General features: G+C 38.4%; 2 protein-coding genes across 4 annotated transcripts in view; one reads left to right on the forward strand and one right to left on the reverse strand.

The window, feature by feature from the left end:
- Positions 1-16584, reverse strand: part of AOAH (acyloxyacyl hydrolase) — a 178368-nt gene that overhangs the window by 155319 nt on the left and 6465 nt on the right. For all 3 annotated transcript variants that reach the window (XM_070468474.1, XM_020902451.2, XM_020902437.2), the window contains exon 2: positions 3036-3131. In XM_070468474.1, coding sequence (XP_070324575.1) covers positions 3036-3131 — 96 coding nt within the window. The remainder of the gene's footprint in view (positions 1-3035; positions 3132-16584) is intronic.
- Positions 1-16584, forward strand: part of LOC110151469 (small ribosomal subunit protein eS7-like) — a 187461-nt gene that overhangs the window by 138085 nt on the left and 32792 nt on the right. The window lies entirely within an intron of this gene.

The raw sequence follows: 16584 nt of genomic DNA on the forward strand, positions 1-16584 counted from the left end.
ATTACTTAGACTTATGTCAAAAGGATGTAGGAGTCAACTTACAGAAGTTCCCACTGGTCAAAGATGAGACAAATTTGAGCTTCAAAGGATAATAACTGAAATAGACTGAAACTCATCAAATGCATATAAATTCATGAGTTCATAATGATACTTTAAAGAAAACCTAGGGACATTACTTTACAAACAAAGGTCTGTCTAGTCAAGGCTATGCTTTTTCCAGGAGTCATGTATGGATATGAGAGTTGGACTATAAAGAAAGCTGAGTGCAGAAGAATTGATGCTTTTGAACTGTGGTATTGGAGAAGACTCTTGAGAGTTCCTTGAACTTCAAGGAGATCCAACTGGTCCATCCTAAAGGAAATCAGTCCTGAATACTCATTGGAAGGACTGATGCTGAGGCTGAAACTCCAATCCTTTGGCCACCTGATGTGAAGAACAGACTCATTTGGAAAGACCCTGATTCTGGGAAAGATTGAAGGTGGGAGGAGAAGGGGATGACAAATGATAAGATGGTTGGATGGCATCACCGACTCAATGCACATGAGTTTTAGTAAACTCCGGGAGTTTGGACAGGGAGGACAGGTGTGCTGCAGTCCACAGGGTCGCAAAGAGTTGGACACAACTGAGTGACTGAACTGAACTGAACTGACTAAACGACTAGTTTGGGATGATACCACAAAGGCAATGAATTATTTGAAAACTGGCAAGTAGGGAAAAAGAATCAAGCATTTATCCTGCCTTTCTTAGAATAAATAGTACTGTTAGTAACTGGAGAAAAAATATATGCAAGAATTCAGGGAATGTTGTTCCCATGAGTCTTTTCTAAGGAATGAACTTTAGACAATAACTCGACTATCTAAAAACATCTCTAAACGGTGATGATGATGGGGGAAACTGACTCAATATATTTCAACTACTAAATGAAATATAATTGATATATTAGAACAGAACCATTTTGTAACCTCCAATGAAGTAACAGACTTAGTCACAGAGCATCAACAATGCTATTATCACAAAAATAAAAAAAGAGAGAAACACTTATGATGGCCTCCTGATGAAAGAAAACACTATCACTTAAAGCCTTGCCGAAGAAATCAAACTGGAGTCTGGTCAAGCCTCAGATCTAGCTGCCATTTTCAGGAAATACAGACACAGAGAAACATAGTCAATCCTACCACAGGAATCCCACCAACAAAATGCAGCAACTACAGGGCAAATTCCATAGCTCACTTACAAGGAAAAGGAAGGGATGGAAAAAGAACTGGTAGATTAAAATGGGACTTAAAAGACACATCAAAAATTTAAAAACTGGACAAAACTATGGTGTCTGGAGATACCCAGTTGGATGATAAAGTTATAAAGCAATACAAGAAGATGATTATAGTAACAGGCAGGTGGTTTTTTTTTTTTTTTCTTCTTCTTCTTTTTTAGGGAGAAGGAGGAGTTTTTGATGGGATGGAGCATGTGGATGGGACTTTCGGAGTAGTCACCAATCTGTTTCTTTTGAACATAGCCCTGTTCTTCTGGACTATGTTTACAGAGATGTTCACCTTTCAATAGCTGATAAAACTATACATTTATTTTGTGTGGTTTTCTGCATTTGTTTCCTTTTACCAGGAAAATATTTAAAAATTACCCATAGATAATACTATACATGATCTATAGATTCAGAGACAATGAAGTGAATGTAAAAGTATAAAATTTGACAAAGCTAATATCCATCAAGTTCACATGAATGGTTCTCTCTAGAGAGGTAGGAGGAAAATGGAACTGGGATCAGGGAAGGCCAAAGTGCCTTCTAGTTTATTTGTCACATTCTAATTCCATGAAAGAAAGATTATGCAATTATGTCATATGCAATTATGTCAAAATGTTAGCAGTAGTCAGACTGGGACATTGCAAGCACTTGTATTTGTGTATTATTTTCTCTTAGTTTTTATTTTTAAATACAAAAATGAGCTGATGAGTGTACATTGTGACTGTAAGCAATAAATTTTCTAAAAGTGCCTTGATGCCATTGACACAGCATTTGTTAAGTCAAAGATAAAACTGTCATGAGTCCAACTATCTTACTTAAAAATAATATTGTAGGCATCTTTGAAGAATTAGTTCCTTAACATTAAGTGAATGAAAATTTGACTCTCAATGAAGTGATTGTACACCTAAGAATATTCTAATATAAGGGAAATAGAATCAATATTTTCATTCTGATGAAATTTAAAACAACTATATAATTTGCTTAAGGGCTTTCCAGGTGGCTCAATGGTGGAGAATCCACTTGCCAATGCAGGAGATGCGGGTTCAATCCCTGGGTCAGGAAGATATCCTGGAGAAGGAAATGGCAACCCACTCCAGTATTCTTGCCTGGGAAATCCCATTGTCAGAGGAGCCTGGTGGGCTACAGTCCATGGGGTTGCAAAAGAGCCAAACAAAATTTAGTAAGTAAACAACAACAACACACAATTTGTTTAAACCACAGATCATTTCCTTCTTTTGCAGGATGTGTAAGGGATTTTATTGAGATCCAATTTATATCAATGGAGTGTTCCCAGATTATTTTCCTGGTTGGAATTTTAAGATCCATTGTCTTTTCAGACTAAATGAAACTTTGTGTCAGAAGGGATGTTCGTGCATTTGAGAATGCATATGTGGTTAAATTAACATAAATTATTGAAAATTATTTATTATTGATTTTTTGGCCTGCCTGGTACTTAAGGTCATGATCACTAGGTGGGCAAATCATTATAAATGATTCATAAAAAAAAAAAAAACTGGCCATTTGACATTTTACTCCCTAAATGTCCACAGCAATTTCATTCTGTTATGATGGAAAATGAATGTCTGGGGGGAAAATGCCTAGAGTATTCTTTTGTGTGTTTCTTTTAATTCCTATGATTCCCATAAGAATATCAACTCACAGAAAGAACACAGTCAGATTCTCCTCTGTAAACTCATGTGGGGTATACATTCACTCATGATGGCTCATGAGTAAGAAAAGAATCAGACCCATAGCCAAGTGACCCTTTTTACATTACCAGGCAAGTAGCTGCACAGTCTCTCCATTGAGGTCTGGACCGTCGAGTTGTGAACTTGAGTGAACTGTTCAATCATAGACACCACCAGCACACACCCTGCAGGGAGAAGAAGAGAAGTCAGCTATGTCACGTGGAAAGCTTCTCTGGAGGACTGGAAGAAGAAAGGGGGATATATGTGAGTCCTTAAGAACACAAACCTTCCCAAAACAGAGAACTTTTCTTTGCCATGATTTTTATAATCAACCACATGAATGAGTGTGCTGAGTTTCTAGTGAAATATGATAAAATTGTGACTTTGGGGGTCAGAAAGACAGGTTATCAGCTGACTTTTGTCACTTTTAAGCTATGTGACTTCAGGGAAGTAATTGAATCTTGCTTTATTTCCATTTCATTTTGACCATATGGGGAAAGAGATGCCATTTATAGGAGTTAGTGTGCAGAAGACAGCCAGCCAGCACTGACGACAAGCTCAGTGGACACTGGCCTTTGCTGTCTGCTCTCTCTCCCTTCTGCAGTAGACAGCTTCACTGTGAATAGGATCATTCCCACCTTACACATGCTCAGCTTATGACCTGGGCTCAAAGTTTTAATTGCAGAAAAGCAGTGGAAATTGCCCAACATTTGGAGTCAGAAGACCTGGGACTGAGTCCTGCCCTTGAATCTTGGGCTTATCATGCATCCTTTCTAAGCCTTGGCTTCCTCACTGCAAAGTAGTTAAGTTTCCTGTAGGGCCGCTGTGGTGATTAAGTGAGATAATAGTACAAATGAAGATGGCTTTGAAATCATAAGAAAGAAAGAAAGTGAAGCCACTTAGTCATGTCCGACTTTTTGCGACCCCATGGACTGTAACCTATCAGGCTCCTCTGACCATGGGATTTTCCAGGCAAGAATACCGGAGTGAGTTGCCATTTCCTTCTCCAGGGGAATCTTCCTGACCCAGGGATTGAACCCGGGTCTCCTGCATTGTAGGCAGATGCTTTACCATCTGAGCCTCCAGGGAAGCTTGAAATCATAACACTATTGTAAAATATTATTTTTACCTCCCAGCTATAAATCACTCTGCTTGAAAGCATGTACCAATACAATAAGTGTCTAGAAAGAAACTTTGGTTAAATTAAGAATATATTCCTCAAGCTACCTTTATGTATGATAATGGTTAAGGCTCAGAATTGCTAGGCTAACACCCCTAGAAGGCTCTGTCACCAGCCTAAATTGCCAGGGAAGCCCAAACCTTCTTTGTCCAAAGGGAGGGTACTCTCCTCTATACACAAGGGGTTGGTTGGTCAAAGATTAGTAACTTTGAGAAGAAACTGTTCAGCTTCATTGAGATAAGAGGAGTGGCACTTATTAGCAGAGGCTGGTTTCCAAGGAGACAAAAGAAGGACTACATCTAAAATAAAGAGTTCCAGGGTGGCTGGCCAAGTAATCAGCTTACTATTATCCATCTTCTCAAGGAGCTGAGGACCCAAGTTCACATGCAGTGTCATTAAAACCAAATTCCCACTAGGAATCCTTGAGGGAAAGTGGCTGATAACAGATGTGAATAGTACAACTGGGCTTCTCTAGACAGAAAGAAATTAAACCTCCGATAGAATGAGAGATTGCCAATAAAGAAGGAGAGACTTACACTTTCTAGACATTGCAACACCTGATCAGGCTTTGGCCTCAGTTGTTCTGTACCCTTCGGCAAAGCTGGGCTCACCAAATCTGAGATAGTTCGACCTTGATAACCACAGTCTTACTGCTCTGGGAGCACCTTCCTCTGGGGCATTCGACTTCAATCACCAAGGTGGATTAGATGTGCTTTTAACCTAATCCATGCATTGAGGGCTTTATTACATTGCAGTGAATTCAGTAGCTGATACTTATTAGCACTTTACAGTCTTAAAAATATTTTCATATATATTTTGTTTTATTTTACCAATAACTTTTCAAGAAAGGGGGCTTCTCTGGTGACTGAGATGGTAAAGAATCTGCCTGCAGTGTGGGAGACTGAGGTTCAATCACTGGGCTGGGAAGATCCCCTGGAGAAAGGAATGGCTACCCATTCCTGCATTCTTGCCTGGAGAAAGCCATGGACAGAGGAGCCTGGGGGGCTACAGCCCATGGGATCACAAAGAGTCGGACACAAAAGAGCAACTAACACTTTTTCAAAAGATGAATGCAATGCAATCTCATTTTAGAATATTTTTAAAATAGCAGTGTTAAAAAGATAAACATCACTTAAATCATCCAGAGATAAACAAGTTTCATTTTTAAACACATAAAATATATATAATATACGTGAATATTTATAACATTTATAAAGCACTTTTCAATCTTAATTTATGTCTCTGCTAATCACTTGTTAAGTTAGGTGGAGCTAAATACATTTTAATAACTGCAATTTAAAATAATTATAAGTAATTATGTTGCAATGTAATAAGAGGATGCAATGTGGTATAGTTAAAAAGGGAGAAGCTTTGAAATAAAAAATAAGCTTTTTTAAAAAACAAAGTTCAAATACTGGATTAGTCACTTAAAATGGTGTAACTTTGAACAAGTTACCTAACCTTCTGGAACTTCTTCTTAAGAGTTTACAAAGAAGACATACAGATGGCTAACAAACACATGAAAAGATGCTCAACATCACTCCTAATCAGAGAAATGCAAATCAAAACCACAATGAGGTACCATCTCACGCCAGTCAGAATGACTGCTATCCAAAAGTCTACAAGCAATAAATGCTGGAGAGGGTGTGGAGAAAAGCGAACCCTCTTACACTGTTGGTGGGAATGCAAACTAGTACAGCCACTATGGAGAACAGTGTGGAGATTCCTTAAAAAACTGGAAATAGAACTGTCATATGACCCAGCAATCCCCCTGCTGGGCATATACACTGAGGAAATCAGATCTGAAAGAGACACGTGTACCCCATTGTTCATCAAAGCACTGTTTAAAACAGCTAAAACATGGAAGCAACCTAGATGTCCATCAGGAGATGAATGAATAAGAAAGTTGTGGTATATATACACCATGGAATATTACTTGGATATTAAAAAGAACACTTCTGAGTCAGTTCTAATGAGGTGGATGAAACAGGAGCCTATTATACAGAGTGAAGTAAGTCAGAAAGAAAAACACCAATACAGTATATTAACACATATATATTGAATTTAGAAAGGTGGTAATGACACCCCTATATGCAAGACAGCAAAAGAGACACAGATATAAAGAACAGACTTTGGGACTCTGTAGGAGAAGGTGAGGGTGGGATGACTTGAAAGAATAGCGTTGAAACATGTATATTACCATATGTGAAACAGATGAGCAGTCCAAGTTCAATGCGTGAAACAGGGCTCTCAAAGCCGGTGCATGGGACAACCCAGTGGGATGGGGTGGGGAGGGAGGTGGGGGGAGGTTTGGAATGGGGACACACGTACACCTGTGGCTGGCTCATGTCAGTGTACGGCAAAAACCACCACAATATTGTGAAGTAATTAGCCTCCAATTAAAATAAATAAATTAATTTTTTAAAAAAAGAGTTTACACTTAGAGTGTAAGTTCCTGTGGGCAGGATTGGGGTCTTCCTATTTCTAACTTTGAGTGCCTGGCTTGGAGGAAGAAGATAAGAGATGCTGGCTGACTCGAAGCAAACTGACTAGAGAGCCACCTGAGGGACCGTTCAGATGTCACTCGGTGAAGACCTCCAGAGAAGAGGGTTAATGAGTGCAGCTGACTGTGTGTTCTAGCGCGCTCATCTCATGGACGACATTGCTTACTGTTTGCCCCATCTCATTACGGGACATGGCTCCACTCCTCATCCTGCAGTGCAACAACCAGCCCCCTCTCTTAAGGCAGCCAGCAGATTCTACAGCAAATAGTCACAACACACAGCTCAGGATCCAAGAGGAATGCGGTAGAGGTTGGGTTGAGCTCTTGCATAGCAGTCACTTCATAGAGTCTCATCAATGAGCTGCAGCATTTGTCACTCAGAGTGGATGTGAAACACACAGGTACGTACCTGTTTGTTTTCGTCATTGGCATGGAAGGACAAATGCAAAGAGAATTGTGCTGCTTGAGACCAGCCTGCTTCTTTGTCCTTACAGAGGTGAGGTTTTCTTTTACTCAGAGCAGTCCCAACAAGGACTGATGACTCTCATGGCTGCTTAGCACTACTCGCTTCAATAGGAAGTAATTAGATAGTGTCACTTGGCAAGTCCTAAATAAAAAGAAAACCCCTTCCCCCCCAAATTTAACTGTCTCTAAAGATTGGGTGTATCTTGCCACTATTGCCACTCTGCCTAGTGAAGGGTTGTTGTGATCAAAAGAACTCTGCAGAAAAGCAGGTAATGGAGCTTGAAATATGTAAACGCCCATGCTGGGCTCAGCTTTGATTTGAGTCCCACTCATTTGGACATCCCCGCCCATTTCCACCGAGCTCAACTCCCCTTGGGTTGTTAATTTAGGGTCTGCAGTGAGGTGTGTCCTGAATCCTTTAGTAACAAGAATAGAGAAATTGACTTTGCTATAGTTTCTAATAAGAGGTTTCACTGTCTTGACAGGCTGAAAAAATGTTTTCCCTTGGAGAAATGCATGAGCAGAGTAATTCTTCCCATTATAGACCATTCTCTGGCTGCTAATAAAAAGGCCTGGGTTTGCTGAAGCAAGTTTGTCCAAGCTACTGTTCATTTAAGAAGTGATGAGAGTGGGTGAGAACTATGTATTTTGCTCAGTGGTCACCATCTGAAATCTCCCATATGGAAAATCTCTTCTCACCTGGCAACTGAAAATAATGAGTATAATAGAAACAGACACCCCTGACATTGTAAGAAAAGAAGCAAATAGGCTAGAATAAAATCACCTGCCACAGGAATCTGCTTCTAGACACACATCTCAGGTAGACTGCAGATTGTACCATGGAATCTTTTTGAAATGAAACAGAACTCTTAAAATTCTAATTATAATCACATCTGTGCTGGCTGGAGATGCGGCCAACTGCAGAGAGAGGTCTATTAGATTTCCCATTTGTCTGAAGCCTACACTTCATTGAGAAGCCTTGAAAGCACCTGGCAGTTGTCAGAACCAGGGTCGGCCTGACTACACTTCCTTTTTGACCCCGAGTTGGGGCATAAATAATTCATCACATGGCTAGAATATCCTCTTCAGATTTCAAAGAGTTTTGCATACATTTTCATCTCATTTAAACTTCACAACATCTTGACTCATCACTGTAGGAATTATTGCTCTCATTGTACAGACCAGAAGTCAGAGGCTCAGAGAAGTTAGGTCCTTGCCAAGTATATAGCTAGAGAGCAAGGGAACTGAGACTGGAACGCAGTATGTAGTCCCTTCTGGATGCCAGGCACCATGCTGAGCTGTGAGTACGCGCTGATAACAAACTGATATGGTTCCTGCCCTCTCAGAGATTGTACTCCATTAGGGAAAAGTGATCATAAACAAGGAGGTATGCATGCACTTATAAATAATCTTAGGTCCAATGAAGAAAAGGAACAGGATGAAGTAACAGAAGGCAATGAGAACGAAGATGGTGTAAAACTTAGCTAGAGCTGATAGAGAAGGTGTCTCTGAAGAACACACACAAAAATGGCCACTATAATAGAAAGGAGCAAGCAGTTTGAGGGGCCAGGAAGGCTTTGTAGGCAGGAAGAGCTCATACTCACTTAATGGCAATAAGACTGGGAAAACCTGGCATTAGGAGATGAGGTGCAGACATAGGTGTAGGTCAGGTCCGTGAGTTTTGTAGATGGAAAAGAGGTAAGGATTCAACTTGGGAGGAATGGGGAGCTGTGAATAGGTTTTGAGGAGGGGGCTGCTTCCGTTTGATCTATGTCTTAAAAATATCATGCTGGCTGTCCTGAGGAGGAAGGATCTTAGAGGGCAAATATGGGGGCAGAGGGATGAAGAAGGAGGCTATTTTGGGCCTGGAGAGAGATGATGGTTTATTGGATAGAGTAACGATTGACAGTGGGAGTGGAGGAAAATAGACAAATCTGGGATCTACTGTGGAAGTTGACCCAAGGGGATTTATTAATGAACTGATGAGAAATGTGAGGAAGGTAGAATCAAGGATGACTCTTTCATTTCTGGTTTGGGTATCAGAGAAGTGTAGAACACAGGTTTTAGAGTCACAGCTCACCCGGATTTTTGTCCTTGCATCCCTGTTGGACCAGCATGACATTTTCAAGTTCCTTTCCCGTATGACCCATCTCCCCAACCCGGTGCCCCTCCACAAATGCCTAAATTCTGTTCTCAGATTTATATCAGCAGAGGATATAGTTTTATATGTTGTAATTCTAACCAACAACCTCTATCCTCAGACTTTCTCACTTTGGTGAAAAGGAAATAAGAAAGAAAGGTAGGAAAACAATCACCTAAAATGATCCTACAGTCAGCCTTGTTTCCCTAAGATATTAGTTACCAAGCCAGATAGGGTAGCATACAGCCCAGCTGTGAAAACTACACTTTCACCTTTTTTTCTGCTTTCTTCTCTCAGTCTGGACATGGACAGGGAGAGAGGGTAGGAGAAGAAAAGAGATAGGAGGGGAGGAAAGAGAAGGGAGAAGCCATGGTACAGTAGAGAGTGAAGAATTTGGGGCTCAGACAGACCTGGATTCAAATCTTACTTCTATCACTTATGAGTCGTTATATTTGGCAGGATTGTTAACCTCTCTGAACCCAGATTTTTGGTACCCACAGAACAGAATAATAAAGTCCTCTTTGTGGTATACATTAAAAATGGTCACAGACTTTTTACACTTCCTCCCACGAAGAGGTGATGTCTATTTTCTAGCCCTTTGAATCTGGCCTTGTGACCTTGCTTTGATCAGTAGTATGTAGAAGTGACAGCTTTTCAGATCCAACTCTAGACCCCAAGAGGCCTTGCATCTTCAATTTTTCCCATTTAGAATTTCACAGCCATGAGCTTGAGCTAGTCTGCTGGAGAGCCCACATGAAGGGAAAGTCCAGTACTAGTCTGCCAGCTGCCAGGTTTGGGAATGCGTGTGTGTGTTAAGTTGCAAGTCCAGTACTAGTCTGCCAGCTACCAGGTTTGGGAATGCGTGTGTGTGTGTGTGTGTGTTAAGTTGCAAGTCCAGTACTAGTGCCAGCTACCAGGTTTGGGAATGCGTGTGTGTGTTAAGCTGCAAGTCCAGTACTAGTGCCAGCTGCCAGGTTTGGGAATGCGTGTGTGTGTTAAGCTGCAAGTCCAGTACTAGTCTGCCAGCTACCAGGTTTGGGAATGCGTGTGTGTGTTAAGCTGCAAGTCCAGTACTAGTGCCAGCTGCCAGGTTTGGGAATGCGTGTGTGTGTTAAGCTGCAAGTCCAGTACCAGTCTGCCAGCTGCCAGGTTTGGGAATGCGTGTGTGTGTTAAGTTGCAAGTCCAGTACTAGTCTGCCAGCTGCCAGGTTTGGGAATGCGTGTGTGTGTGTTAAGTTGCTATGCTGCTGCTGCTGCTGCTGCTAAGTCACTTCAGTCGTGTTTGACTGTGTGATCCCATAGACAGCAGCCCACCAGGCTCCCCCGTCCCTGGGATTCTCCAGGCAAGAACACTGGAGTGGGCTGCCATTTCCTGCTCCAATGTAAGAAAGTGAAAAGTGAAAGTGAAGTCAGTCAGTCATGTCTGTCTCTTCGCGACCCCATGGACCGCAGCCCACCAGGTTCCTCCGTCCATGGGGTTTTCCAGGCGAGAGTGCTGGAGTGGGGTGCCAATGCCTTCTCCGTAGTTGCCATGAGGCCATTCTAAATATCCGGCTCATCATCCCACCATGTACCAACTGAGCGCAGCCACAGGAGTGAGCCTTCCTAAGACCAGCTCAAGGGCCACTGAACAATGCCCATCCAAAAATGCCAACCCTCAGGATTGCGGGCTAATAATTGATTGCCGTGTAAGTGCACAGAGGCTGGTAATTCAGCAAAGGCTATCTGAAAACCTGGCAAAAGTCTTGTGAGGATTAATTGACACAACACATAGAATGCACATGGTGCCTGGCACAGAGTAGATGTTTAAGGTTAGTTTCTACCCCACCTACTGAGACCATCATAGGGTAAAGAACACTATCCTCCATGACTCTTTTTTAAAAATAGAAACTCAGAAACCTATTTTTGAAAAACATGTAATATCACTAATCTTTTTACTTTTCTATGGTTGAATTTACTTTTATTATAGATATCTTGTATTTTCAATGTATTTGGGCAGATTAGGCTCTGTGTCCTAAACCCAATCATCACCTGGAATATTATTTTTATGAGAAAATGCTCAGTGAGTTTCAAACTGCCATCTCTCCCAAAAATACTGGCAGTGAAAAAGGCACTATATTGGACAATTACTGGTGAGAACAAGGCTAAGGGCATCCAAGTGGGGGCAGAGTCCAATCAAAGCAGCAAGAGGAAGTTAGCAGACTGTGCTGAGAAATACAGAATAGTGAGCTTGGCTAATTTAGAAATATATAAAATTTAGAAATATATAAACAATGATAAAGAAATGACAGTGAGGACACTGGGAGTCAATCCATCCTGTTCTTATTTAATGCATACTTACTAACATCCACTATGTGCTCAGAGGCTTGAGTATACAAAGAATAAGAGAAATCACAGAACACTAGGAAATGCTGAGGATTAGAAAAGTAATCTAATCATTGCAACCTGCACGTATTTGGTGGAGGGACCTGTTAGTGCTTTGGGAACACATAGGAAGAAGAAACTAATGCTGCCTTTGCTAACTAGTGACATTTTCCAGGAGGAGTTGAGTGTTATGAGATGGGAGGACCTTATTTGACAGAAAAAAAGGCAGGAAAAGACTTCAGGAAGAGAGTAGTAGTATTTCTAAAGATTTGAATGTGAGAAGAGCTGGCCAAGGCTAGCGCCCAGGTTCCATGGGAAAGGAAGAGTAAGAAAGTTAGGAAGGCGATAGATCATGAAGAGGCTTGAAGGTCAGATTACAGACCACAGGCTTCATGCTCTAGAATATGCTGCTGCTAAATCACTTCAGTCGTGTCGGACTCTGTGTGGCCCCATAGACGGCAGCTCACCAGGCTCCTCTGTCCCTGGGATTCTCCAGGCAAGAATACTGGAGTGGGTTGCCATTTCCTTCTCCACTAGAATATAGATCAATGGTTTTCAAACATTTTGCTCTGAACCCCTGAAAGAAATTTGAAAAGATTTGTACCCTTCCACATATTGATGGATGTTAAAATATTATTAAGGAATATAAGTTCCATTAGTTGCAAGGGATACAATTCCAGGAAGATTGTAAATATTGCAATAGAAAAATTACATTAATCTTCCATATGTATCCAAAAGAATCTAAATAGTATAATGACTTATACCTACTCTCATCTACTTTAAAAATATATGATCAAATTCTTCTTTCACAGTGAAAAATTTGCATTGATAATTCCTTTCCTTGAACTCATATTTCAGTGAAAAGTCTACTTCACTGAATTTTCCTTCTTCTAGAGTTTTATCCCAATATAATGTATTTTTATTGTTGAAGGTATTTTTTCACACTAAATATATGTATAAAATTTAAATAAAACCTTTACTTTCTTGTGAATAAAACACTGAAAGTATTGAAAAAACTCTTCTGGATAGAATTTTATTTATTAGTAAAATTAACTTGTCTAAGCAATATGTATTGTCAGTTTGATAAACAGTTTCTAAATAAAGGTAAAATTTTCTTGGAATTACATCTTTTAATGAGATGGTTGGGCTATTTCAATTAATACCTATACTTTCAAAAAATATTACTTACTCATTTAAAGACACAAGGTTCATGTCAAGTATCATGTCTGTTTTTTTTAAAATTGAAGTATAGTTGATTACAATTTGTGTTAACTACTACTGTACAGCAAAGTGATTCAGATATATATATGTATGTGTATACATTCTTTTTTATATATATAATTCTCTGTTATGGTTTATCATAGACTATTGAACATAGTTCTCTATGCTATACAGTAGGACCTTGTTGTTTATCTATTCTATATATAAAAGCTTACATCTGCTAACCTTAATGTTTTTATTTTTCATTTTTAAAGAGGTAACAGCTGAGAAAACATGCTTATTTGAATAAGTAAAAGAGAATGGAAGGACTTCTGATATGCTGGTGCCACTCAACTCCTTAACTCCTCTTAGTTAAATGTCAAAAATCTAAAAGTGATCAATCACTGAAATTATTTAAGTCTCCCTTCAATTGTGTTGAAAGCAAAAAACTTGATAAAACTGAGTTGCAAAAACATTTGCTGCCCAATCAATGGAGCCTTTCACTTTCCCAATTTCTGAGAAATATAAAATAAAGTTTTACTAAGACTTACCTTTTAATTCTACCTACTACAATTTCACTTAAAGAGACCTTGTTAAAAACTAATATGCTCAGAAACAATTGGCAAGTTGAAATACTATTCTTTTCAATACACTTTTGCCTATACAACATTTGAGGTAAAATTCTTTATCTTATTGTGTACCTCACAGACATTTTTGTCAAATGTTGGAGCTTCAGATATAGTTCATTCAAGCTATGAAAAATGTCCTCTGTATAAACCTAAATGGCAAAGTCAGATCTTATTATCAAAGAAATTAACCAATCAGATTTTCTTTCAGAAGAGTATAACTTTATGTTTCTATTTACTTCTGTATTTGAATTTTAAGATAGAGAGAGGATGGATGGATAGAAAAAGATGGATTAATGGGTGGGTGGATAGATGGACAGATGGATGAATAGAAAGAAGTGTAGACAAATAATGAGTAAATGGATTAATAGAGAAATAATTTTAGACTATGCCCAATCATTTTTATCCACAAACTTAATTGCTAACTTGAGAAGTTCTCACCTGCCAGCAACAACTTACTACTGCCAAATTTCTCACAAACATTTTGTTGAAAGAAAAAAGTATTTACTTTTACTTGTCTACTTAACAATCCAACTTTAGAAATTAAATAAAACAATAAAACAAGATCTAAACTCATTATAAATATAAACCTAGATGATTTTGCAAGGAAATATTCCGGAATATCAGTAGTGATCATCTGAGTTTGGGGACTACAGTTCATTACATTCTTTAAAAATATCTGTATTTTCTAAAATCTCTATGAAAGTCATATATTCTCTTATAACTACAAAAAAACAATTAGTTGTATTTTATCAAACAGTTTCTCATTGAATAAGCTTTTTAATAGTTGCCTTCTACTTCAATAAGTTTTAGGAAATGATGAAAAGACCTTTGTTCTTTCAGCTCTCTACTAGGTGTTTTCACAAACTATATCTCATTTAATCCTCACAGCAACCTCATGAGATTGGTACTTTCCATTTTACAGATGAGAAATGTGAGATTCGGAGAGGTTAAGCAATAAACTTGAGGCCTTTCAGACAAGTAGTGATTCAACTGCTCACGAGCTAGCTAGTGATTCCTACCCAGATCTATTGAAATTTGAAATTTATACACTGCTGAGTATCACACTGCATGCATTAAAATTTTGGATTCTGAAATTGAAAATTATCATTTGTGTTAACTAAAATAATAATTGCTATACCATGTCTATATGATTTGTGAATATATTTTCTTAATATTCTTTTCACTTTCTAATGATGTTTTCTGGAGAACAAAATATTTAATAAAGTACAACTTGTATTTTCTTTTGGTATAGTTCTTTTGATGTCATATCTAAGAGTCTTCACCCAGTCCAAAATCACAAAGCTTTTTCTTCTGTACTTTTTCTGAAAGTTTTTAGTTTTAGTTTTCACCTTGAGGTCTAAGATCTATTTTGAGATAATAATTATGTATGATTTGGAGTAAGGAATCAGATAGTGTCAGCTCTCTAACTGGTTTCTTTGAAATTTTTGGATATTCTGGCTTCTTGTCTTTTCCATACAAATTTTAGGATCAGCTTGCCAATTTCTACAAAAAAAAAAAGATATTAGGATTTTGAAGGAATTGTATTTAGTCTATTAGATCAATGTGGGGAGTATTGCCATCTTAACACTATTGAGTCTTCTGATCTATTAGCCTAAAGTATCTCTCCTTTTCTGTAAGGCACCTTCAATTTCTCCTTACAATGTTTTGTAGTTTTCAGTGTAGAGTAATTGCATTCCTTTTGTTAAATTTATTCCTATTTTTATCATATTATGAATGGAATTGTTTTCTTAATTTCAGTTCTTAAACATTTACTGTTAATATAAATAAATATAATTAATTTTTATATTAATCTTGAATCTTACCACCTTGCTAAACTTGCTAATTCTAGTATTTTATTGTAAATACCTTAGGATTTTATACATTCAGGAACATGTCTGAAAATATAGTTTTACTTATTCCTTTCCAATTTGCTTGCTTATATTATTTTTCTTTCTTTATTAAGCTGAATAGAATCTTCAAAACAATGGTAAGTACAAACGGTGAGGTGGATATCTACCACATTTTCTGGTTTTGAGAGAAAAGCATTCAGTCTTCCTTCAATAAATATAACATTAGTAATAAGTTTTCATAGATGCTTTTTATCATGTTAAGGAAGTTCCTTTTTCTTTCATAACTTCTTGAGTGGTTTTAATATGGGTGGGTGATTGATTTTGTCAAATTATTTTTCAATTTCTATCAGGATGATAATGTAGTTATAGCTTCTATTCTACTAATTTGATATATCCTATTAATTGATTTTCAGATCTTAAAACAACCATGCATTCCTAGGATACATGGTACTTGATCATGGGGTATAACCTACTTTATATGTTGCTGGATGCAGTTTTTAAATGTTTTTTAGGGATTTTTGTGTCTATGTTTATACAGGATATCAGTATACTATTTCCTTTTCTTGTGATGTCTTTGTCCAGATTTGATATTAATGCAAAAGATGGAATCATCTGGAAAGTATTCCTTCCTCTTACATTTTATGAAGAAAATGGAATGAATTCAAATCGGTTGGTGAATACATTCAAAGTTGCGGCTATTGGCTTCACTTTTCTTAGGCTCTTTCAGGTCTTCCCAACACGTGCAGTTTTCAAATCAATCAGGGACGTGTGGAGACCTTATCTTGGCCTTCTATGATGCTCACATTACTAGGGCTTCACTGTTAAATTTCTGGCTGATCTTCATTGTCCCACCTAGGGCCAAAACCTTAAGCTAGCAAACTGCATGTTCTCTTTGTTAATTCCCGACAGAGTCCATCACTTTTAGCCAACAAAGCCATTTTTGAATCCTGGCTGAATCAAGTCTGTCCCATTAGCAGTAGACCTGCTGGTTTTTGCAGACAGCTCCACAGTAGTGAAACTCCTGTTCTCACTAACTAAGCTGAGGGCAAGGGTAGATGGAGCAGCCTCAGGCAAAAAGGTCAGAGTTTTACTGTTCTTCCTGAAGTGCAAGCAGTTTTTCAAGAATAAACATTCCTAAATTCATTGTGGTCCAATGGTTGATTTTTAGTGTCCCAAAATGGTTGCTTAAGACAGTCTTTTCAGTTTTATGCTTGGCCTTTTGCACAGAGGGGTCACCAGCCCCTCATACAATAATAATCAGAATTCCCTCTTGCATTTGTTTATATCTGAAAGAATCTGGGGCTTAT

The sequence above is a fragment of the Odocoileus virginianus genome, chromosome 1 (assembly GCF_023699985.2).
Source record: "Odocoileus virginianus isolate 20LAN1187 ecotype Illinois chromosome 1, Ovbor_1.2, whole genome shotgun sequence".
In the NCBI taxonomy this organism is placed as follows: domain Eukaryota; kingdom Metazoa; phylum Chordata; class Mammalia; order Artiodactyla; family Cervidae; genus Odocoileus; species Odocoileus virginianus.